The sequence below is a fragment of the Silurus aristotelis genome (genome assembly GCF_946808225.1).
Source record: "Silurus aristotelis genome assembly, chromosome: 1".
Classification (NCBI taxonomy): Eukaryota; Metazoa; Chordata; class Actinopteri; order Siluriformes; family Siluridae; genus Silurus; species Silurus aristotelis.
In genome coordinates, this window is record NC_139574.1 from 40,229,050 (window position 1) to 40,253,403 (window position 24,354).

General features: G+C 38.5%; 2 protein-coding genes across 2 annotated transcripts in view; both read left to right on the forward strand.

Annotated features, from left to right (window-relative positions):
• Window positions 1–24,354, forward strand: part of LOC310724525 (eukaryotic translation initiation factor 4 gamma 3-like) — a 367,925-nt gene that overhangs the window by 90,841 nt on the left and 252,730 nt on the right. The window lies entirely within an intron of this gene.
• LOC310734023 (uncharacterized protein) lies at window positions 15,044–19,292 on the forward strand (the record flags this gene model as incomplete). Its single annotated transcript, XM_083555595.1, has 4 exons — window positions 15,044–15,094; window positions 15,219–15,497; window positions 15,634–16,298; window positions 19,253–19,292. 4 exons carry the CDS (start codon window positions 15,044–15,046, stop codon window positions 19,290–19,292), a joined length of 1,035 nt encoding a protein of 344 aa, XP_083411721.1.

Here is a 24,354-nt window from a genome sequence, read left to right on the forward strand (position 1 = left end):
GATCTAGAGAAGATCTGTGTGGAGGAGTGGGCCAAAATCCCTCCTGCAGTGTGTGCAAACCTGGTGAAAAACTAGAGGAAACGTTTGACCTCTGTAATTGCAAACAAAGGCTACTGTACCAAATATTAACATTGACTTTCTCAGGTGTTCAAATACTTATTTGCAGCTGTATCATACAAATAAATAGTTCAAAAATCATATATTGTGATTTCTGGATTTTTTTTTTTAGATTATGTCTCTCACAGTGGACATGCACCTACGATGACAATTTCAGACCCCTCCATGATTTCTAATTATTATAATCACAAACTGCTTTTAGAAAATGAACATGAAATAAGGCTGTAATACTGCACTGTATTTAACTGTCTGAACCAGATTTATTCTAGTTTTAAACATATTAATAGTCATTTTTATTTATTTTTGTTGTATTTTGATGTTTTTAATTTCATTGCAGTAAATTATGTTGGTATTTAATTTAAGTGTGGGTTTAGTTTTTAATCTATTACACAGTAAAAGCCTTAATATTTATAAATGTGTATTTAAAGTTAATTAAAATTAAAATATTTAGGCTGTAATACTGCACTGCATTTAACTAATAATATTATTATTCTTGTTATATATTGTTATAATTTTAAATGTACTGATAGTTTTTATTTTGATTCTTTATATTTTGAAGTTTTATTTCAGATTAGTTTCAGTTAATAACTTTTTTATTGTATTTAATTTTAGTCTACCAAACTACAAAAATCACTCAGTGTTGAATTGAGGTGTTTGGACATTTCTTCCAGCTCATAAATCCTATAAAACATGCAGCATTAAACATGAACTTCCAGCAGATGAACATCTCATAATACTGTCTGGAAGTGAGAAATGTACAGGTTGTTTTTACTCCATACACATGAACTTACTTTGATCAGAAACACAATCATACTCCAAATCAATTCATCAATAAAGTCAATAAAAGAATCCCAAACTGCTGTGTGTCTTGTCCTCGCTATTAATGACGTCATTAGAGCGCCACTACTTCTAATTACCTGCTGTGACAGTGAGCTCTAATACACATCACACTGCCACCTACAGGTCATTTATGATTCTGCAACATTCATAGAGTCACTCCGGTCAACTTCCGGTTCTCAACTCGGATTCACTCGCTTTATACACAGTTTACAGCCGTTTTTATCTTATTTATGACTGTAATATCGCTCTTCTCTCAGGAACAACAGAAAAGCTGTGAAGACGATATTGTATCCGCTCTTTACCTCTGTAATGTGCGCATGCGCGTAGTGTCCGGTTAAGAGAGACCGGGTTACGTCACAGACGGAGGGCGGGGCATCTCCCTGTGACGTCACAGTAAGGCAACGTCTATAATTGGGAACGCGTCTCTGTTTCTCTCATTTCCGAAGTTTTTGCTTGTGAGTAAAGAGGCATAAACATGGAGCTCTTCAGAAGGTTGAGAAAGTTTTTTCAAAGCAGAAGAACAAAGAAAACTAAGCAGATTGCTGAAATGAAGGAGAAGCTGGAACACATGGAGAAAGTAGAGAAAGACTTGGATGCATTTTCTCTTCTAATGATAGAGAAGTTAACAGAAGAGAAAGAAGAGAAAGCCATTCTGCTACAGACGGTGCAAAAGCTGGAGGCTACTTTGGCTTCTGAGCGAAAGCAGCAGGAACAGGACATAACTGAGAGAAGCCAGAGCTGGACGAGAGAACAAAAACAACTGGAGGAACGTGTTGCTCAGCTTGAGTTTGTTTTGGATCAGACCACCATGGACCTCCAGTCTTCCTTGGAAATCAATGAGGAACTGGAGAAAACTGTAGACTGTGAGAGAGAGAGCTGGATGAGAGAGCAAAAACAACTGAAGGAACATGTTGCTCAGCTTGAGGTCACGTTGGAACAGACCACCATGGAGCTCCAGTCTTGCCTGAAAATCCTTGAGGAATTGGAGAAAACCTTAGAATGTGAGAAAAAGAGCTGGACGAGAGAACAAAATAATATAGAGGAACATGCTGCTCAGCTTGAGGTCACTTTGGAACAGACCACAATGGAGCTCCAGGATACTCAGAATCACTGTGAAAAAGTGAAAAATAGTGCAGAGCAGGAGAGAGATCATTTGATCAGAGACAAAGAGCGACTGGAGGAACGTGTTGATCAGTTTGAGCCCACGTTGAATTTTGAGGAAAAACAAGAGGACGAAAGAGAGAAAACTAATCTTGACATAGAGGAGAGGAACAACTTACAGCTTCAGACCAACAGGGGGCTCCAGGATACCCAGAATCTCTGTGAGGAAGAAAAGAAGACTTCAAAAAATAAAACAGAACATTATATGAGAGTCCGAGAGCGATGGGAGGAAATTGTTGCTCAGCTGAGACAAAAAAACATTCAAAAGAAAAGGAGAAATAGAAAAAGAAGAAGACGACAAGAGAAACAGAGAGTCTGAACACTTTTACCACAGCGAGACACAATAAACACTATTAAATAAATAAAGATTTTGAATTTCAATCATGTCTAATGTCTCTTCATCACAGAGAGCATTCAATGATGGTATTTATTTTTCTTAAAATTCACTTTAGTAAAGTCAGTGATGTTTGATGTCCTTAAAGAAAAGAAATTTGACAGAAACTGAAGTTGAGGTATTTTCTTGCAGCTTTAGTGCTTTGTTAATTTTGAGCTCTGAAAGCAATATAGCTGACAGTTAATGTGGGGCAGAACCTGATTCACTTAAACATCTGTACTTTATAATTAATCACATGGATTGGCACAAGAAAGTGGATGATCTTTCAGCAGTCATTCTGACAGGGTTAACACTGGATTCACCTCACAACACCTGAACACTACTGCTGGATGGAGCAGCGGGTGCGTGCACGAGCGGCGGTTGGTGAATGGAGGGTGGAGCCGGGGGGAAACGAGCGGTGAGAAGCAGATCTGTGGCTGATGGGACTAATCAGTGTGCTCTGTTTTATTGACTGGTGATGAGGAGAATGTGTGTGTGTGACTGGTGATGTGTGTGTGTGTGTGTGTGTGTGTGTGTGTGTGTGTGTGTGTGTGTGTGTGTGTGTGTGTGTGTGTGTGTGTGAGAAGTGCAAAACAGATTAACAAATCCGAAAACAAAATAACAAATACGAAAACACAAGTCAGACAAACCGGAAAATGTAGGTATAGTTTGTGAATGTAAACTTACCGATCATTGGACAAGACACCTGTCAGTCAAGATATACAGGTGAATGACAGGTGTCTTGTCCAATGATTGATAAGTTTACATTCACAAACGATACCTACCTTTTCTGGTTTGTCTGACTTGTCGCTGTGTTTTCGGATTTTTTAAATGTGTTTCGTGCAACGATGCAGACAAACTGGAAAAGGTAGGTATAGTTTTGTTTCCTTTGCAGACTTTCCTGAAGCCCCTAAATTATTAATGGTCATAGTGACATTGGTAACATTGCATTAATGTTATAATATCTGATAGCCATTAGAGGGCACTCTCGTGCTGCATGTGGGTGTGTTTGCAGTGTGCAGAGTAAACGAGTAAAAAACGCTGTGCAGTCATGTCTCCGGTTCTTTCTGCGCATGCTCCGAACTTAATGGGATAATATGTGTTTTATAGCATAATGATGCAAACATAACAGTATTTACATTCATCACATTACTGTGCTGGAAAACAATACAAATTAAATAAAAAAGAAGAAAAAGCGTAGAAGAAGAAAAGCGGGACAAAGACAGAGGTAATGAGATGTAATGAATGGTGATGATCATATAAATAAACTCAGTTTAGTAAAAGTTTGTGAACAAACTTTATTTTGGTCCAGTTTTTAAAGTTTATTCTAAAAGTTATAAATAGTGTAATAAGTGGACAAGAAATATGAGTTGTTCATGTGAGTTGTTCATTCACAGATTTTTTATTTATTTTTTTATTTCAATTCAGTGTCATTACAAAATAGGTTTATATTTGTAGAGATTTTATTTGGACAAACATATCGGACAAAAGAAATCAGCAACATATATTGGTCATCCTGTATCAGTCGACCTCTAGGTGTGAGTTTAAATGATATGCTCAGTTGTATGTATGAGATAATTGTAGTCTGGACGGTGAGACGCCACTAAGCGTTAATATTATAATAATTACACTGATCTATTAGAGACGCTTATCAGAAAAGTCCGAATCAAATCCACTCACAAGTGCAGCAGATTCATGTGATGTGAAATAAAGTCCTAATGGCAGCAGCATTATACAGTCATATATATATTTCTATAAAAGAGCTCTGATACGGATTTCAGTCTTTAAGAAGAACATCTTCAGAGGGGTTTTTTCTCGTCCTGGTATCATAAGTGTAGATAAACACAACAAGGTTGTGTTTAATTCAAAGCCCTGATGAAGTCTGATGACCTGAAGAGGGTGGAGCTGAGACTTCAGACAGCAGACGGACTTCTGAGGAGGAACATCAGCACCACACGAGAGGTTAGAGGTCACCCAACCTGTAATTACTCCTGGAGGAATTAAGTGTGATTAGAGAGATAGTGATTTAAATGTATTAATGCAGCTGTGTGTGTGTGTGTGTGTGTGTGTGTGTGTGTGTGTGTGTGTGTGTGTGTGTGTGTTACTGCAGTTATGATAATAATAATAAGAATTATAAGTATTTTGGGGGCTGTTATGAATTGTTCAAATCTTCCCTCTACCTCTCCTTTATTAGTGTAGTTACTGATAGAAAAAGTGAAAATCTTTTTAAAACAACTTTCATGCAAAAGATCTTGTGGCTTCATTAGATGAGATTTGCCTCTGGTTTGAGATTTTACTCGACTTATGTTTTTGCAGAACTTTTTCTACACTTAAAAGCCAAAAAAAATATCATTGACACTTTTCTTTCACGTGAACAAGCTTTTTTTTTACAAGACTTTGTCTTACACTTCCAGTGACTGTAGCTGAAGCAGAAAGAAGCTTTTTAAAACTGAAACTAATCAAATGATACCTGAGATCCACCATGTCACAAGAGCACCTCAGCAGCCTCGCTGTCATAAACATCAACCATACAAGTGCTGGTCAGATTTGCAACGATGATGTAATTGATGACTTTGCAACAAACAAAGCAAGAAAGATCTGTTTTTAGGAAAATGACTTTGTAGTGAAAAATGTATTTAATTTGTTTGTTGTGTGAATTGCCAATTTATTATTATTTATTTTCATATTGTATTTATGTATTTATTTGTAAATGTATTTACTGTAAAGATAAAGTAAGTGCAGATTGTTGTTAGTTATTTATCTTTTTAGGTGGCAGCAGGATGGGAGCAGGTCATGACGTGGAAAGGAGACTCTCTGCTTGCAGGCTTCCTGTGACGTAGCTTCCTGTGTTTGACTGTGTTTTTAAACAAACTTTACTATTTATTTCTTCTTTTTTGTGTGTCTGCATTTAAGCACAGGTGAGGACTCGTTCGATGCCCAGCTGCGAGAGCGGAAAGCGGCGCTGGAAACATCCCGGGCGGACGCTCACTCGTCCCAGGTAAATTCCCGGGTTGAATCTAACGCTCCCAGCACCTCAACTTCGCGTGCTTTTCTGCCCAGGCCCACGGACCCTGGATGCTGCAGCAGCGGAAGACACGAGCCAAGCCCCGGTCCAGGACGTCTCCCCCACCACCACCACCGGCCTTCGAGATCTCGACCGAGAACCGCTTCGCCCCTCTCCGCGAGACGGAACGTCATACTGTGATTCTTGGAGATTCCATCGTCCGGCATGTCCGCGCTACCGGAGACAAAGGTAAGGTGCACACTCGCTGTTTTCCTGGTGCTCGTGTTCTCGATGTCGCTGCACAGGTACCCGCGATCCTGTCATTCCGATTCAAATCAGTCCGATTGAAAGATTTAGCGGTGGACTTTTTACATGAGACGTTATCTAAGCTGATGTGATGTTCACAATCATGACTTTGTGACGTGCACTTTGTGTATATTTTCTGAAAGGAATGATAAATGGGCCGATTCGAGATCTGATACGGATGCCAGGTGAAGAGGAGGTGGAGATTTGAGGAAGCACATTTTGTCCCTCAAGTATTGTGTCTTATCAACAGCATTAATCGTGTTAACGCATTTGCATGGCAGAATTTTTATTTTGTTCGGTTTATAAAAAGGTTCATGTCATGAATCCTCTTGTGCGAGTATTTTTTATTTTTTTGTCCAAATCTTGATGTTATTGTTACAATAATTATGGGAGTCACGTGATTAAGGAATAAACGATACGGACCAGAAGAGATGAGGGTGAGTTACTCATTCTGTTTATCATCATTTGTCCTTTAGCTGCCTTGTCATATTTTCATTATTGGAACTAATGTCAGAGTTCGTGTATGTAGACGTGTGTATGGGTATCTGCTTATTGGAAATGTACCATTTTATATTATTTCTAATCAAAGGAACGAAATGATCTAAAGAACCAAGTCACTGAAATGATGCCATCTTCCAATCACTAGCAGTGATCAGTAATACTGATGAGTGCCATACGGGGGCACTAATGCTTCGAGTAATACCAGGGAATGGATCAACGAATAAAAGATGCTCTTAGCATGGAAAACGATGCATTTGTGGCCTGTACACAATAAGATAGAAGAAAGACAAGAAACAAACAGCAATAATCAATAGACTGGAAAGCTTACCGAACAAAAGTCCAGCAGGGGGCGCTCGCCTCTAACCCGGGTGTGTGTTTCTACAGAGAAACACTACAGGAGCTCATGTAGAGTCGCGCCATCACCATCTCTGTGACGTAGCATCCCTGATTGGTGCAACAATCTTTTTAATCCACCAATGAAACTTCATAGTCAAATGTCATGCTGTCATAGTAACATGCAAACATTGTAAGTCCACTATTGAATCGAAGGCCGTTGTTGAGACCAGACGTTTGTTTACTGCAGTAGGAATGTTCACTTTAAAACTGCAACAACATACAGAAATATTGCATTCTCATTTCTTCAATTACACTAAATATTGACAAATATATATTCTGTATATGTTCTAGATCTGTATTGAGCAAGTATAAGAGAGAACATTAAATATGATGTCACATGTAGTGACAGACATTTTCACGTTGTTCTAATCAACAGTATTCGGGGACCTACGTTCCTGTGGTTGTGAACATGACTGCGAGTTCTCCAGAAGAACAAATGCTGGTAATGAACAGTTCAAACACACACTGTTTTTCACACAGAATAAACTAAAGCCCATCACTTCCTCATCACCTAAACACACTGTTCATTTAGATTTTACTTACGGCAGCCAAACGGCCTCATTTTGTAAACCCCTTAATCACTTACTCTGTCTTTAAGTGAACTAAACGAAGAGGAATGAATCTCCATATAGAGGAATGTGAGCGCAACTGGCAACCGCTCTAAAAGGACACGGCTCTGATTTGATTAAACAGAGTGAAGGTTATTCATGAAGTATATCAGAATTGTACAAATCAATGAAACTACTTACTCTATGAACTCTATTTGAACGAAATCATTACTGAGTTTGGACCAAAATGATATCTGTATGCTAATGTGTGCTAATCAGGAAATACGTTCTACCTACCTTTCCTAGCCTGACTTTAAAATCCCACCCCTGTCTGGCCTGCACTTCCTCCCTCACTCTGCCCTGTCTTTCCCTCCTGCATTGCCTGAGTTTATCTCACCCACATTACTTCACCTACATTACCATACCTAACTGTGCTATATGTAATGAGGCACACAGGGACATGGTAGAGACTTGGAGGTTGTTCGATGTAGTTGTGAGAAAGGTCAGGGGTCATGTGTGTACCCTGGTGCTTGAATTTGAATGCTTTGAACCAGACTCCATTCCCAATGGTCCCTCCACTGCAGCAACATCCATCTACCAAGAGGACGGTGCGTGTGCTTACTCTTTGTTTCAGTACTGGTTCATTTTCTGAGTATATGAGCCTCAATTATTATAATTTTTTTTATTTTTGACTCGTCTAGTCAGTGATTTAATTGCTACTGTCTCTGTTGTCTACAGATGAACAGCTTGAGAGTTATTCAGTAAAATCCGCTGCATTAGATGGCGCTGAAAAGTCTACCTCTTCAGCTGAGCCCGGTCCTGCACAAGCCGTCACACCAAAGCCAGATAAAACAGAGCCTGTGCACGTGCCCCCAGAGGTTCCAGCTTCTGCTCTATTCACCATCGATGAGCCGAAACAGACACAGCTCCTCGTCCTGACGACTCCCGATCGCTCAGAGAGGTGAGTTTAGGGATCGTCGCTGTCCCTGCACTGGATTTTAATTGGTCAAAATCTTTTACAATGTGACTAAATGAAACGTGTAGTCCAGCATTTTCCAACATGTTTTAATTAAGACGTATTGCAAATTGTTAAACTGTTGTGCATGTTAAACGGTGTTGACTACAAAAGTAGCCTGAAAGAACAAATCCGTACTTTAAGAAATAAGACCCGTACTTTTTAAATACGTTTTTTACAAATAAAAGAATTAAACATCTTTAAATTTCAATATGCAATATTATCTTTTGGTAATGGCGTATAAAAATCTCACATAATCCTTCCTTTTTCCCACAACTGCCCTTTGACTTTCATTGTAATCGAGTCATGAGTAACGTTTTCTGCTCGTCTCAATAAACTAGGAGGCATGTTAGCTCTTGGTTGTAGTTTTTGAACATGGACTACAAATACTGTAGATATAAACTGAGGTGCCAACACTGGAGTATTTCTTTAAATAACTATATATAAAGATAGAAATGCTGTCGTTCACTTCGGTGAATGTGTGAAACCTACATTTACACTACAAATTCACAGTAATCCTGGTGTTTTATTATTAATTGGGTGTGTTTGTGTGTTAGGATAAGCCAGAGCTCGCTTTCCAGCAGTCTGACTTTGACCTTGAGCCAGTCTCAACCACAGTCGAGAATTCCAGTGTGTCTCCTGTGATTGTGGAGCATCTGGCTTCAGCAGAAACACCAGCAGATGAGATCGAAGCGCAGGAAGCCGAGCCGCCGAAGAACGAACCCGAGCCCAGCTCTGAGGATGAAATGCACAGTGAGACCTACTTCTTCTGACTCGCACACTTCATCATGTTTTTCACTACTTTTCATGTCTGCTTTTGCTCGTTCCTTCCTCAGAGCCAGAAATGGAGAATAAGAGGATACAATATAGTAGAGACTTTTTTTTGAGCATCCAGTTCATGGCTGATTGTGTGCAGAAGCCAGAGGGGCTTCCACCCATACCTGGATGCAGATATTATTTATATACAGTCGTGCTGATGTTGTGTGTTGCGTGAGCTTTTCCGGACGGTGCGCGGTTTCCTTAACAAACTGACGGCAGAGATGTTCAATCAGCTGATGAAGCAGGTGAAAGAGCTCCACATCGACACAGAGGAGCGACTTAAGGGTGTCGTCGACCTGATTTTTGAGAAAGCCATTGATGAGCCCAACTTCTCCGTGGGGTACGGGATCATGTGTAAATCTCTGGCTGCGGTAAGTAAAACATCACATCTCCTTCTTTATGTTTTAGTGCATTTAAGCCTATTTGTGATTCTAACTGTGGAATCACAATGTAAATATCCACATGGATGCCAAATTTTAGGAGCAGAAGGAGTAAAGAAAAGTTCAAGAAAAGCTACGATCCATGGGCATGAATAGGCGAGGTTATAGAGGGCATATGTGTTCTAGACTAATCCTTTTTACAGCTTAGTCCCCTTTCTTTTCACAGCACTTAACCAATGCACTGCAACTTTTTGTTGTTATTTCTTGTTTCTTCTACAGTATTTCCAAGTCATGAGACCATGAACACTGTGAGCATGAACATTACAATAGACCTCAACAAGATCCCTAAAATCAACAAGGTACTGACTTTACATGTGCAGAAACATGCTTTTCAAATGCAAGCTTGAACTATTTCAGTCAGCATTTAAAGCTTGAGATGTAGATGAACTCAAACCTGCTGGTGAAACGATTTACGTAGTTGAAAAGTATTAACCTTTAAGAGTTGCCTGAACTAAGCGTTAGAAATCCCCCAAATGTTGTGGATTTAGAGCTTTAGGAGAGCTGCTTCATTCCTCTTTTAATAAAAAACTTTTGAAACATTTTTTTCCCGTTCTTCCATTTTTCATTCTGCAGCATCTTCTGTGTTACCTGTTCAGAGTTTAGCGGGTGGTCCATCAGTAAGAATGGTCCGTGGGGAAACGCGGTGCTCTGTGTGTAGTTAAATGGACTAAGCCAAGTTATTTGCCTCGATGCTTTTTTGTATTCGAATTACTCGAGTTACACAATTCACACAATTTAAGTAATGTTATGGAATTCTACTTCAAAACTGGCAATCTGTTAAAGTACACGTTTTTCCAACAGGTTTATAAGAAGCATTGTTATTTAAACTGAATTGTGTTTGTGTGTAGATACCAGCAGATGATAAGATTTATTTGGATCAATCAATTCAGACTCATTTGAATCAATACCAGTGAACTGACTCAGTGACTTGAACTGAAGCTAAGGAGTCGAAATTACCGAACCAAATCTTTTTTAAATGAATTGAATAAACTGAATGGATTCACTTATTCATTTTCTCCCGCTTATCCGTAATTCGGGTTACGGGGGCAGCAGTCTAAGCAGGCCCCCGCCTCCGACTGCTGCCCAATCCTCACAGCACCGTCCCTTAACGGTCCCTCCTGCAGGTGGTGAGCCCACGGGAAGGACTGAATGGATTGAATTATTAAAATAAATCTATTGAATTAAATTGTTGTTTTGAATTCCAAATATTTATTTTTGATGTTTTGTAACTAACTGAGGTGGTCAGAAGTTATATTTAAACAGTAGATGTTATAAGGCTGCATTCAAACTAAACTTTTTGCAGCAATCGATAGTTTTGATCAGTTTAACTTCTGTTCATGTTCAATTTATTTCAATCAAAACATTTATTTTTATTATCATTTACTTTTGTCACATTTTCCCAACATTTTATCATGTGGATTTGAATTCTTAGTTACGATTTAAATGAAGTCCAACACTTTAATAAAAGACACAAAACAGACACAATATTAAAATATAAAGTTTTTATTAAATATTACAATAAACATTGATGTTTTGTCCTTTATTATATGTATGGCATGTGCTCACATGCTGAATCTAAACCTGCACAGAGCTTTGTAGATTGTTGCTCTCCAGTGCTGCCATTTCCTGTTCCTCATGAATTATTGAGGAATCTGGTTATAAAGCGAGTGATGTCTCGTTTGGACTTTTTTTTTTTTTTCTTAAATTCACTTTCAAATTTCAAAGTTTCCTCCAGCTGAGCAACATGTTCCTCCAGTCGCTCTCGTTCTCTCATCAAATTATTTATCTTGTGCTCTGCCCTCTTTTTCTCTTCCTCACAGTGGTTGAGGAAATCCTGGAGCTTCCTGGTGGTTTGGAGGTGTGAGGAAGTAATTTCCTCCAGGTCTTGTTTGGCCTTCTCTTTTTCTTTTCTGTGTTTATTTTGCTCAGAAAGCAAAGTGGCCTCTCGAAGAGCAAGATGTGTCTCCAATTCGTCTCGGTCTCTCATCAAATTATTGTTCTCCTTCTCAAAGAGATTCAAAGAATCCTGAAGCTCTCTAATGGTCTGGAGCTGTAAATTGTTCCTCTTCTCAGTGTCTAGTTTGGCTTTCTTTTCTTTCTCTCTTTTCAAAGTGGCCTCAAGCTGAGCAACACGTTCCAGCAGTCGCTTTTGTTCTCTAGCCCAGCTCTCTTTCTCACGTTCTACTGTTTCCTTCTGTTTCTCATAGAGCTTCAGGGAAGACTGGAGCTCGGTGATGTTTTGGAGGTGTGTGGAGTTTCTCTTATTTATGTCCTGTTCCCACTGCTTTCGCTCAGAAGCCAAAGTAGCCTCCAGCTTTTGCACCGTCTGTAGCAGAATGGCTTTCTCTTCATTCTCTTTTGCTAACTTCTCTATCATCAGATTATTAAATGCATCCAAGTCTGTTACTACTTTCTCCATGTGTTCCAGCTTCTCCTTCGATTCAGCAATCTGCTCAGATTTCTTCTTTCTTCTGGTTTGAAAAATTTCTCCAAACCTTCTGAAGAGCTCCATGTTTACGTGTCTTTACTCAAACGCACAAACCTTAGAAATTAGAGAAACAGAGATGCATTCTGACTTATAGACATTGACCCACTGTGACGTCACACAGAGATGCCCCGCCCACCGTCTGTGACGTCACCCAGTCTCTCTCTCTCTCTCTCTCTCTCTCTCTCTCTCTCTCTCTCTCTCTCTCTCTCTCTCTCTCTCTTTCTCTCTTTCTCTTACACACACACACACACACACACACACACACAGACACACTCAGCGCATGCGCACATTACAGAGGTAAAGAACGGATAAAATATCATGGCGTCTTCACAACTTTTCTGTTGTTCCTGAGAGAAGAGCGATATTACAGTCATAAATAAGATAAAAACGGCTGTAAACTGTGTATAACCGGGGCTAGCTTAGCATGCTAACTTCACAGAATTATACCAAGATTATCCAAGAAATTGTAATAAACTGAAATACAGCAGTGACGCAGGTACAAGAGAAATAGACACACGTTAGCAACGCCACTTTACCGTTCTTTCACATCTCATCTCATCTGTTCAGGCAAACCTTCCTCAGCATTTATTTCACATTCTCCAAGAAAACGAGAGGCTTCAGAATTTTTTTCTCAGTGCTTGTTTAATAATATGTCCATCAGCATTATTATCAGGTATATATGTAACAGGATTTAGCAGTGGGATTTGCTCGTGTCCACCACGTGTTGGCTGCATGTGCATGAGGTGGATCTGGATGCTCTAATCAAGTCTCTTCTCCTTGCATATGTGGGGCTTCTTAAATAATGTGTTCACAGAGGATAAGGAGGATTAGGTGACTCCAGTGAGTGAGTTTCATCTTCATTATGGATGTGGCTCCTTCCTACTAAAAACAAATAGAGTACCTGGCTGATTTTGATTCTGAATATATGATTCAGCTTGTTTTGTTATTTATTGTGATATATTCAGTTTGTGCTGCTCTGACTTAAATAAAAAAGTGGTTAAAAATTACTTTGTGTTTAAGTCAGTTTTGTGTTTGTATAGACAATAAAAGGGCAATAATGGGAACATTAAAGAACGTTCTTTAAAAAAGTAACTAAAAAGTTACTTTTAACAGTAACGCATAACTTTTTGGTGTAAATGATCAACAAAGTAATTCAGTTACTTTTTGAATGAAGTAACGAGTAACTGTAACTAGTTACTATTTTTTAGCTAGCACAACACTGGCCATAAATAAGATAAAAACGGCTGTAAACTGAGTATAAAGCGAGTGAAGGTCAGTTACAGTTACAGTTTTTTTTTTACTGTCCACTTTTTCTTTTCTTTTTTATTTCTTGTAAACAAAGCTCAGTTAGCATGTTCCTGTCAACCGAAAACAGAAAGCTGAGGGTACATTGGGAAAAAGTTTCTCAAAGCTGGAAAGTTGTAATCTGGAAACATATTACCTAAATCATTATTTCTGCATATTTATGCTGTGCAGGTGATTGTGTGGATCCATAGCTTAGCGGTCATCACATCTGCTTTACACACACACATAAGGCTATGGGTTCAACTCCCAGTGGAACCATGCAGGTTGTAAACATGAGTGAGGTTTATATATTACTCACAAATTGTTACTGAATCCTGGAAATAAATAAACAGTTTTGAATGTTTCTGCATTGTACTTGTAAGAGAAATGGAGAAAAAGCATTCCAAAATTAGAAGAAAAGGGCAAAGCTCCACTGGGGCTCGATCCCAGGACCTTCTGCGTGTAAAGCAGATGTGATGACCGCTACACTATGGAACCTGCTGCTGAGAAGGTTGATGTCCAATGTGCATAAATAGAAACATATCTCTCAAAATCTAACTGGAAAAATATTAATTAAACTTAGAAAACTCACTGACTTAAATGTCACAATCATCTCCACTGTTTTCAGCGTGTTAGACTCCAGGTTTTTATGACTGCACCATGTCTCTCAGGTCTTTCTTCACTAAAGCAGGGTCGTTGGCTGAAAACTGATTTTCCAGCTTTTTGGAGTAGCTCCTCTTAGCCACTCTATGAGGATCAATGATGAGGATTAATCTTCCTTATATTAATAAATTATTAATGCACTATAATATTTTTAAAAAGAACTTGTCATCCTCTGAACCGAGATCAGAAAGCTGAGGGTACATTGGGAACAAGTTTCCCAAAGCTGTATAGTTGCAATCTGGAAAACATTTTGCCTGAATGGATACTCCAGCTCATTTATGCGGTTTAGTTGACTGTGTGGTTCTATAATGTAGTTATGTCAGCAGCAGTAATAAACTCATTTGCATTGCTAAAACTATTATTAGACAAAACCTGGGGACATTTGAGTCAGTGAGTTTTTAAACTCAAACTTTTAAAGAAAGTTTAATTACAGTTTTTCTAAAATGCTAAAACACATAAGCCAATCCTCTAAACCAAATGACCAGTTGTCTAAACACATTTACTAAATCTAGCCATCATTTTCCAATATCATAAACACATTTCACATGAAGACACAATTCACAAAACACAATCCTCCGTTCTCATAAATCTTAACACATTTTTCTTTGCTAAAACACAAGTTGCAAAAGAACTCTGCTCATATTCTCAAATGAAAGCTCATGTGATGCAAAATACTTGCCACAGTCAGCAATATTTAAACACAATGAACACACCTGGCGCCATTCATTACACACAACGACTTAAAATTGAAGACACTTGTTGCTAATGCTGTGACCACATTTACAAAAGCAAGTTCAGAGTGCACAGTTTGCTGAAGATTCCAAACAAACACAATGGATGAAGGCAGAGTCAGGGGAAGAGCTGGCCATGGAAGAAGAGGAGCAGGCCAACAAGGAAGAGGAGTTCAAATCAGTGGAGGAAGAGGAGCAGGCCAACGAGGAAGAGGAGTTCAAATCAGAGGAGGAAGAGGAGCAGGCCAACAAGGGAGAGGAGAAGGTCCAGGAGGGAGAGCAAGACAACCTCGCAGCATCATTACGGATGAGATGCGAGCAACTGTCATTGACCATGTCATTGTCCATGGCATGACAATGGCTGAAGCACGGGGCCACCATTATCAGGGCATTCAGACAACACAACAGGTATTGTACTATATTGCTTTCTTTGTCACAATACAATTTTACAAGCCTGTGAAAGTAGTCTATTGGTTTCAAATCAGTTGTTACAGTATTGTAAAACTGTCAACACATGTTTCTTTCTTTATAGTTGAAAGATTGCCACATAGAGGTGGGAGGGTTGCCATATTACAGCGGCACAAGAAACCTCATTGTGGATATGATTCGTGAGAACAACTTCATCAGACTCCGGGAGATCAGAGACAAAGTTATTGCCGATAATGTCAACTTTGAGAGCATTGATGATGTCAGCTTGGCCACAATAGACCGAGTTCTCTGGTGCCAAAAGATGCGGATGAAACAGGTCTATAGGGTTCCCTTTGAGCGCAACTCTGCACGACACAAAGACCTACGTTACGAGTATGTGCAAGTAAGTGTACATCCATGTTCACAGTACAGTTAGTGGACATACTGTGTTGCTCAGTGGCCTACATTACTTCTGGACAATACTGTGCTACCTGATTGACTGTTGTTCTGAACACCTGTGCACTTTTACATTTTCACAGAGGATATTAAAGTTGGAAACGATGGCCAGACCTCATGAGTACCTCTTTCTGGATGAGGCTGGCTTCAACCTGCAGAAACGAAGGCAAAGAGGCCGTAACATCATTGGCCAAAGAGCCATCACTGAGGTTCCTGGCCAACGGGGGGATAATATTACTCTTTGTGCGGCCATGGGTTTGGAAGGGCTTGTCCACCGGCATGCTGTCCTTGGGTCTTACAACACACAACGTCTCCTCACCTTCCTAGAGGAGCTAAAAGACATCCTCCTGGACCGCCAACAACACCATCCTGGGCCCGCACATCAAATTTATGTGATAATTTGGGACAATGTACGCTTCCACAAAACAAACCAAATCAGGGAGTGGTTCACCACCAACAGTAACCACTTTTTAAACGTCTGTCTGCCACTCTACTCCCCTTTCCTGAACCCTATAGAGGAGTTCTTTTCATCATGGAGATGGAAGGTTTATGACAGACAACCATACACTAGAGAGAACCTCCTAAGGGCAATGGAGCTGGCCTGTGTTGACATCCCAGTGAAGGCCTTCCAAGGATGGATTCGTCATTCCATGGCGTTTTTCCCGCGGTGCCTGGCAAGAGACAATATAGCCTGCGATGTGGATGAGGTGATGTGGCCCGATGCAGCTCAGCGACATGATGCCGCACAGTGTGTGTGTGTGTGTGTGTGTGTGTGTAAGTAAATAAAAAAACTTCACACCCTGATCATGTTTTTAAGAGTACTGTTGTGTGCAATAGATTCTGTTTTTGCATTGAGTTGTGTTACAGTAGTGTACATGCAGAATTTACTATAGATTTATACTCTTTATATGAAACTCTCAAATCTAAATGCCTAATTCTCTACAGAGATCTAATAACATCCATTACTGTAAAGTTTCAAAAATATGCATTGGCAGTTATGAAACAAAGAACCTTCTCACAAATTGAGCATTGTGTTTTCAATTGTTTTGCTGTAGTGTGTAATGATGTGTATAGTGTTTACATTTTTGAAAGCTTCGAGCTGCTCTTTTGGTGTGAAAGTTTGAGTTTTAAAGTGAGAAGGTGTGGTTGTGTTTATGTAGCTTTAGAAAAGGGTGTTGTGTTTAGACATTGGGGAACATGGAGGAAACGTTTGTGAAATGTGTTTTAGCATTTGAGAAAAACTGTAATATAGTGTGTGTGTGTATGTCTGTGTATGTATATATATATATATATATATATATATATATATATATATATATATATATATATATATATATATATATTTATATAATTTATTTTTATTTTTTTACAATATCTTAGTCTTTTCTCTGCTTGTATTCTATATGGTGGTCTGGATACATTCATTTTTTTGTATTAATACATTGATATAATGTGAGGTTTAATTACCAGTGTGACACTAAAACAGGTAGTAGTAACGGCTACTTTTTACAGTACATGTCACAGCCCAAACCTCTTTACTTTAAATTGAGTAAAAAAGTGTAGTCACTACTTCAACTTTTACTGGAGTCTTTTAAAACATGAGTATCTGTACTTCTACTTAAGTAAACGATGTGTATACTTTTGCCACCTCTGATTATAAGCCATGTCTAGTTGAAGTTTTATCAGATGAAGGGTAACTTAGTGTGCAGCACTGCATTATTGTGTGGGTCAGGGGTCATTTGATCTGGTGTAGAATACCTGGGGGATTTTTGTGACATTTACATTTAACATTGTAAATTCCTGTGTTCACGTTTTCAAGGCCCAGTCTAAAAGGAGTAAGAGAAAATAAACCCTGTCAAATATACCCATTTTATTATTATTATTACATTTGACTCTTCTGTTCCTCTCAATTTTGAAATAATGGCTACACCCCTGAATGTGTCAGTAATATGCCTTTTTCTTGGCTTTCGCCACATCCCTCTTCACCTGCTGCTTTATCTTCTTGTACCACTGCCTACTGTTCTCATCTCTCTGTCGATCCAAATGCTGTTTCTCCAACCTCTTTCTCCTTACGCTTTTCTGCACTTCCTCATTCCACCACCAGATTTCTTTCATTTGTTTCTCTTTTCTTTGTTTCTCTTTCCAGATGTTACACCAAGTACCTTTCTACCTTTGTCTCCCTTATCACTTCTGCAGTAGTTGCCCAATCATCCAACACCACTGAGCCCCTGCCTGACCTCTCCCCAGAACCTCACACTACAGTCTTCTTTCTTTAGTTTCCAACGTCTTATTCTTCCTTCTTTTTTTACACTCCTCTTATTTTTCACCTTCAAAACCATCCTACAGAACACCATCCGATGCTGTTTAGCTACACTGTCCCTTGACAACACCTTACAGTCTCCAATCTCCGTCAGGTTGCATCTCCTGCATAGAACATAGTCCACCTGTGTGCACCTTCCTCCACTCTTATAGGTCACCCTATGATCCTCCTTCTTCTTAAACTAAGTGTTTACCACTGCCATTTCCATTCTTTTAGCAAAATCTACCACCATCTGCCCTTCCACTTTCCTCTCCTTCAGACCATACCTACCATCACCTCCTCATCACCAGAGGTGGCAAAAGTACACACATCCATTACTTAAGTAGAAGTACAGATAGTCATGTTTTAAAATACTCTACACTACACTACAAATCAGGGATCTGAAAAATGTGTTCCATCACAGTTTAGTAGTGACGACTTTATGAATTTCTTCACTGAAAAAATAGATAACATTAGAAAAACAATTGTGGCAGTTCAACCTCTGACAGCATCTCCTGACACAATCTTACCTACACCAACTCCACAACTACACTGTTTTACATGTACAGGACAGGAAGAGCTGTATGATGTTATTACCAAAGCTAAATCAACAAAATGTCAGTTAGATCGCATTCCAACTCATCTATTGAAGGAAGTGTTACATACAGCTGGTGAGCCTCTTCTCAATATTATTAACTCCTCACTATATTTAGGTCACGTCCATAAATCCCTCAAGTTCCTGCCTTAATTGGTAATAAAAAAAAGAACTAAATACATGGCTTGATAAATTATTGTGCCAAATACAGCATCCAAAAAAGAAACTTTACCAACTTATTTTATTTTACATTGACAGATCAATATTTATCATTTTCAGTTTTATTTTAAAATTAGCACTTATTTAATTTTCCCTTTTATTTCCAATTTTATTGTTTAATAATTACTTTCCTTTTTATGTAATATTTTTATTTGGCACATTAATTACTTTATTAAGCCATTTTGTACCAATATTGGCAGCGTTCATCCTCCAATTTGTTTCATGTATCTGCATTATATATATAACTGACATTGAAGCCCCTGTTATTAAACGTTTGAATTATTATGTTTATTATTATTCCCAGGTTCCTCCTGCTTTACTGCTGAGACATTCATGTTGAGCATCGACAAGAAGATTGTCAACGACCACATCACAACCTTCACCTCCTCCATCTGCCTGATGTTTGGCAGTTATTACTGCTTTAACATACACTACCCAGTGGAACTACGATCAACACTGGAGTTTCTTCAACGCTAATATTCTGTTTTTATCAACACCTTTTTTGGATTTATCAAACGTATCAATTTGATATCCATCTCAGGTTGTTCATTTTCTCAATCTTTCTCTCACTCTTTTTTTTTCCATAAAGGTGTTTCTTTTCCATAAATCCTGAGAGGCACCGAGGTTGAATTTAAGAAGAAAAAAGTGTTCAGTCAATCCCAGAGTCCTCACTCTCATCTCAGACATTGCTGACCATGAGTGGATCTAGTGCGACCCCTCTTGTTGTGGACAATGTGATAAAGGTGTGTTACAGACTCTACAGATGTTTTTGTTGTTGAAACAATTGTTACACTTCTGAATGTCAGTGAAAAGTTTTTAACAATTTGGAGTTTTACTAAACAAGATTTGTTAAAGTACCTGTTCATTTTTTTTGCTTATTAGTTCCAGGAGTTTCTTAGATTATAATTTTCCTACAGTAATTGTGCATTCTAATGATGTAAAAAGGGGCTGCATGTACATCACTAGCTAGCATTTTGTAAATCAAACACTTCTGTAAAGTTTTCCTTTTTTTTACTGACATGATGCAGTTTGAAGATGTAGAGTTTCAGCTTTACTGCACAGCTCTGTGTGTAAAATAAGTGAATTTTTTCCAGGAATTTCTTGAATTCAGATTTTATTGAAATAGAAAAATAGTTTTTATTTTCTTTTAACTGCATTTGCATATTTTAAAATAAGGCACATTTAACTTGTTTGAACATTTTTGTAGTTCAAACAGCAGCAATAACACTTAAAGCACTACACTACAGAAACACTATAAAAGAAAGTTTTCTACATTTCTCTAATGCTGTCGAGTAACACAGTTTACAGGCCTAAGAATGTAACACTAGCTTCAAAATCACAACCTTGTTTCTGCCTGGTGTCGAACCAGGGACCTTTCACGTGTGAGGCGAACGTGATGACCACTACACTACAGAAACTACCGCAGGGAAAAGCTTCTTGGTCACTGTTTGCACTTTTGCATACATTCACAGTTTCAGTAGAGCAGGAGAATGAACCGGTTTGCTGAGAAGTTCAAAACACTATCGTTCTTCTAGCATAGAAGCAGTCTCGCTTCTATTTGCTTCCCTTGAACACTTGGTGTTTGTGTATTAGATGGACCCACCAGTCATCATAGACACCGGCAAAACATTTCAAAATCACTTGGCTTCTTCTTCTTCTTCTTCTTCTTCTTATTATTATTATTATTATTATTATTATTATTATCCAACTCTTTTTTATTGATGCACTTCAAACAGAAAGACACTCAGGCGAGAAAGACAATGATACAGTGGTTAATTTAGTCCAACAACAAGAAATTGGTCTCTCTCTTTCTAAGTTATACACACAATCACAATCATGAATGTGAGCATCAAGAACAGGAGAAAGAAAGAAAAATAAAACAAAATAAAAGATTTTGCACCTAAGTACATTAACACTCTCAAAGATATGTTTTCCTTTCTCCTTTCTACATCTACCAAGAAGTCAGGGGCAAGGGGAAGAGCTCAAAAAGGCTAAACAAAGAGAACAGGATTTTATTTTCCTCTTTCTCTTAAATATGATAAGAATGGTTGCCAGGTGGTGTAAAACTTTTCCGTAATACCAAGTAATGTAAATCTGATCTTTTCTATTTGAATAAACTGAGACAGGTCATGTATCTAATGAGAAGAACTGGGTGGGTGAGGATTCTTCCAATTCAGTAATATAAGTCTCTTTGCTACTATTAAACAAAAGGCGAGCATGTTTGATTGTAAGGATGACAATGAGGGATTTGTGGGCTTGAGTCCAAATAATGCTATTAGGGGACATGGTTTAATATCTAAAATGAAGTATTCAGAGATTGATTTAAAAATTGATGTCCAGTAAGAGGTCAAGGCTGGTCTGATTCCCCGTTACTCTTTATTTTAGAAAGCGATGAAGATCCCGATTGAACAACGAATGAAAAAAGTTTTATAAATATTAGAGACAGTACCCTTACAAAGTTTTGTTTCTAAAACTCGATCAATCTCTTGTTTAGAAGGTGGGTGCAGGAAATGAGAGAATGTGTTCCTTACAAAATCACGAATTTGGTGATATCGGAAAAAATGAGTTTTAGGGAGGTTGAATTTTTCTGACAGGTAGGAAAAAGTGACAAATGTATTCTCCTAAAAAAGATCATTAATGTTTACAATGCCCCTTCTAAACCACAGTGCAAAGGATCCGTCCGAAATAGAGGGTAGAAAGGAGGGGTTTTTATATTTAGGAGACAGACCTGATGCTGCCTGGAAACCGAAATGTTTTCTAAATTGTTTCCAGATTTTAAGGCTTTGTAGAAATAAAGGATTGGAGGAGTAATCGGATGTTTTCAACGCTAATGAAGAGCATGATAAAGCATGCAGAGGCACGTGAGGACGGACGAGTTCAGACAGGAGTCTCTCCGTGGACTATGATGTTTGCCGACGGTATTGTGAATCGTGGTGAGAGTAGGGAGCAGGTTGAGAAGAGTCTGGAGACGTGAAGGTGCGTCCTGGAGAGAAGGGGAATGAAAGTCTGTAGACGTGTGTGGATGAGAGGGAGAGCAGTGGAGTGGTGAAGGTGTACGAGTTTAAATACCACAGTTTTGAAACCATTTTAGAAATCGTTTGAGGAGGTCATGACACGATCATTTGTCCTTTTAAAGATTGCGAGCTGACAACCAGCGACCTTTCAACTTTCAGTAGCCATGAATCTGAAGGTTTGAACTTTTTCTGTCTTTCAGGCTTCTGATGTGCTGCTCAAAAAAAATCTAGAGCTCTGAAAAGGTCTACCTTTGTTTATGAGGGAAAGGTCTGGAAACTTTCTGAATTCTTGCCTGGTAAGTGTGTTATCAGTGTGTTATAGTCATATTTTCTCATACCTGAGGTACAGATCCTGTAAAGAGAAAACTGTTCCAGCACAAATGAAGTGATACACTATATCGCCAAAAGTATTGGGACACCCCCTAATTAGGTTTGATTACTTTTATATTTATTATAGTAACAAAAACACAAAAATGTTGAATAATTTAATATTTCATTATTTTGTACATTTTTTTTTTATTTTGAATCATTGGACATGAAGAGGTTCAACATTGGGTTCCTCTCATATTTCTCTGATGCTCTGCACATTTCTTCTCTTTCTCACACTGATTTAGAGAATCCTGGAGCTCCATGCTGGTTTTGTTCCAAAGTGACCTCCAGCTGAGCAACTGCAATTTCCTGATTTCGTATTTTTTTGTATGTTTGTCACACGTTAATGTTTCAGATCATCAACCTCATTTAAATATTAGTAACAATAACACAAGTGAACATGCAGTTTTTAAATGGTCTCTTTCTCATGGTGGAGTCATGAACACTGACCTTAACTGAGGCAAGTGAGGCTGCAGTTCTTTGGATGTTGTTGTGGGGTCTTTTGTGACCTCTTAGATGAGTGGTCTCTGTGCTCTTGGGGTAATTTTGGTCAGTCGGTCACTCCTGGGAAGGTTCTCCACTGTTCCATGTTTTTGCCATGTGTGAATAATTTCTCTCACTGTGGTTCACTGGAGTCCCAAAGCTTTAGAAATGGCTTTATAACCTTTTCCAGACTGATAGATCTCCATTACTTTCCTTCTCATTTGGATCTCAGCATGATGTGTAGCTTTTGAGGCTCTTTTGGTCGACTTCACTTTGTCAGGCAGGTCCTATTTAAGAGATTTCTTGATTGTGAACAGGTGTGGCAGTAATCAGGCCTGTGTGTGGTGAGAGAAATTGAACTCAGGTGTGATAAACCACAGTTTTAACAGGGGGGCAAACACTTTTTCACACAGAGCCATGTAGATTTGGATTTTGTTTCCCCTCAATAATAAAAACCTTCATTTAAAATCTGCATGTCGTGTTCACTTGTGTATCTTTTACTAATATTTAAATTAGTTTGACGATCTGAAACATTAAAGTGTGACAAACATGCAAATAAATATACACAGTGGTGTGAAAAAGTGTTTGCCCCCTTCCTGATTTCATTCTACCACAAAAGTATGTACTTGATATACAATGCTATTTTTTTCCATTTAGTTGAATCTTCTGAGGAGAAGTGGGTTTCACACACCAGCCATCAACCAGCAAAGAGGTTCAAGCAGTCTCCAAACTCAGCACCTGTTTCAGCTCTACCAGTAAGAGTAAGAGACAGAAAATCCCAGTCTTCACTGGTTGTATCCCCCAACACACCTGAAGAGAGGTGAAATCAGGATTTTACACCCCAGCCAGTCTGTAGACCATCTGTCATAGCACTTGTTGATGAGAAGATGTTGGAAATGGGCTACAAACTGTTTGTTGGCGACTTCTACACAAGTCCAGCACTGTTTAGAGATCTCCTAAAAAATAACATCTGAGCATGAGAGAAAATTTTGTCCACAAACCCTCAAACCATCACCAAAAAACTTCTGAAAAAAGCTCCTCGAGGCCTCATCACTGGCTGAGAGAAGAGGATGTGCTGTTTGTAGAATGGAAGGATAAAAGGAAGGTCCAGATGTGCTCCATCATTCACAGAGGCACTGAAGGAAGCATTGTGCTACTTTTATTTTCATTACTTTCTTCTTCTTCTGTTTTTCTAATGTTCAAATACCAGTCTTATGCTTATTGTGTGAATGTTATTATTCCCAGTACATTTGGTTATCAGGCTGCTTTTACTCAAACAGACGGAGGGAGAAAAGGACTACACACAGTCTCAGAATAATGTTTATAGGAATCTCGTTTTTATTGTATTTTCTTCAAAGTTAAAACTCATTAAACATGTGACTTTTAACCCGTCACTATTCTGGATTGTTTCAGGGCCGAATTCATGTATTTATATATTTAAAAAATAATGTTTTATCACAAAACATAGTAAAAAAAAAATTCTAATGAACTTTAGCATCTTTGGATGATGTAAAGCCCAAAGTGTGTTGTTTCAAAAGAGATGTAAATTGTGTATGTAGCACACTGTTGTCAGGAACTTTTACCATTGAAAGTCAGGAAGGTCATTTTCAGCTGTGAGGCCCAAAAGTGGGGCTGAAACCAAACAGGGTTCAAGAAACCGGGTTTATTTTCATATAAGTAACAGTATTTAGTTCAGTAAACTTAAGTTCATTTAAAGGAGAATTCAGCGCTGTTTAGTTCAGTAAAGTCTTCATTTAATCCAAAACTATTCGATTCATTAAGTTCAATTATCCTCAAATTAATATTTTAACATTCAATAAAAACA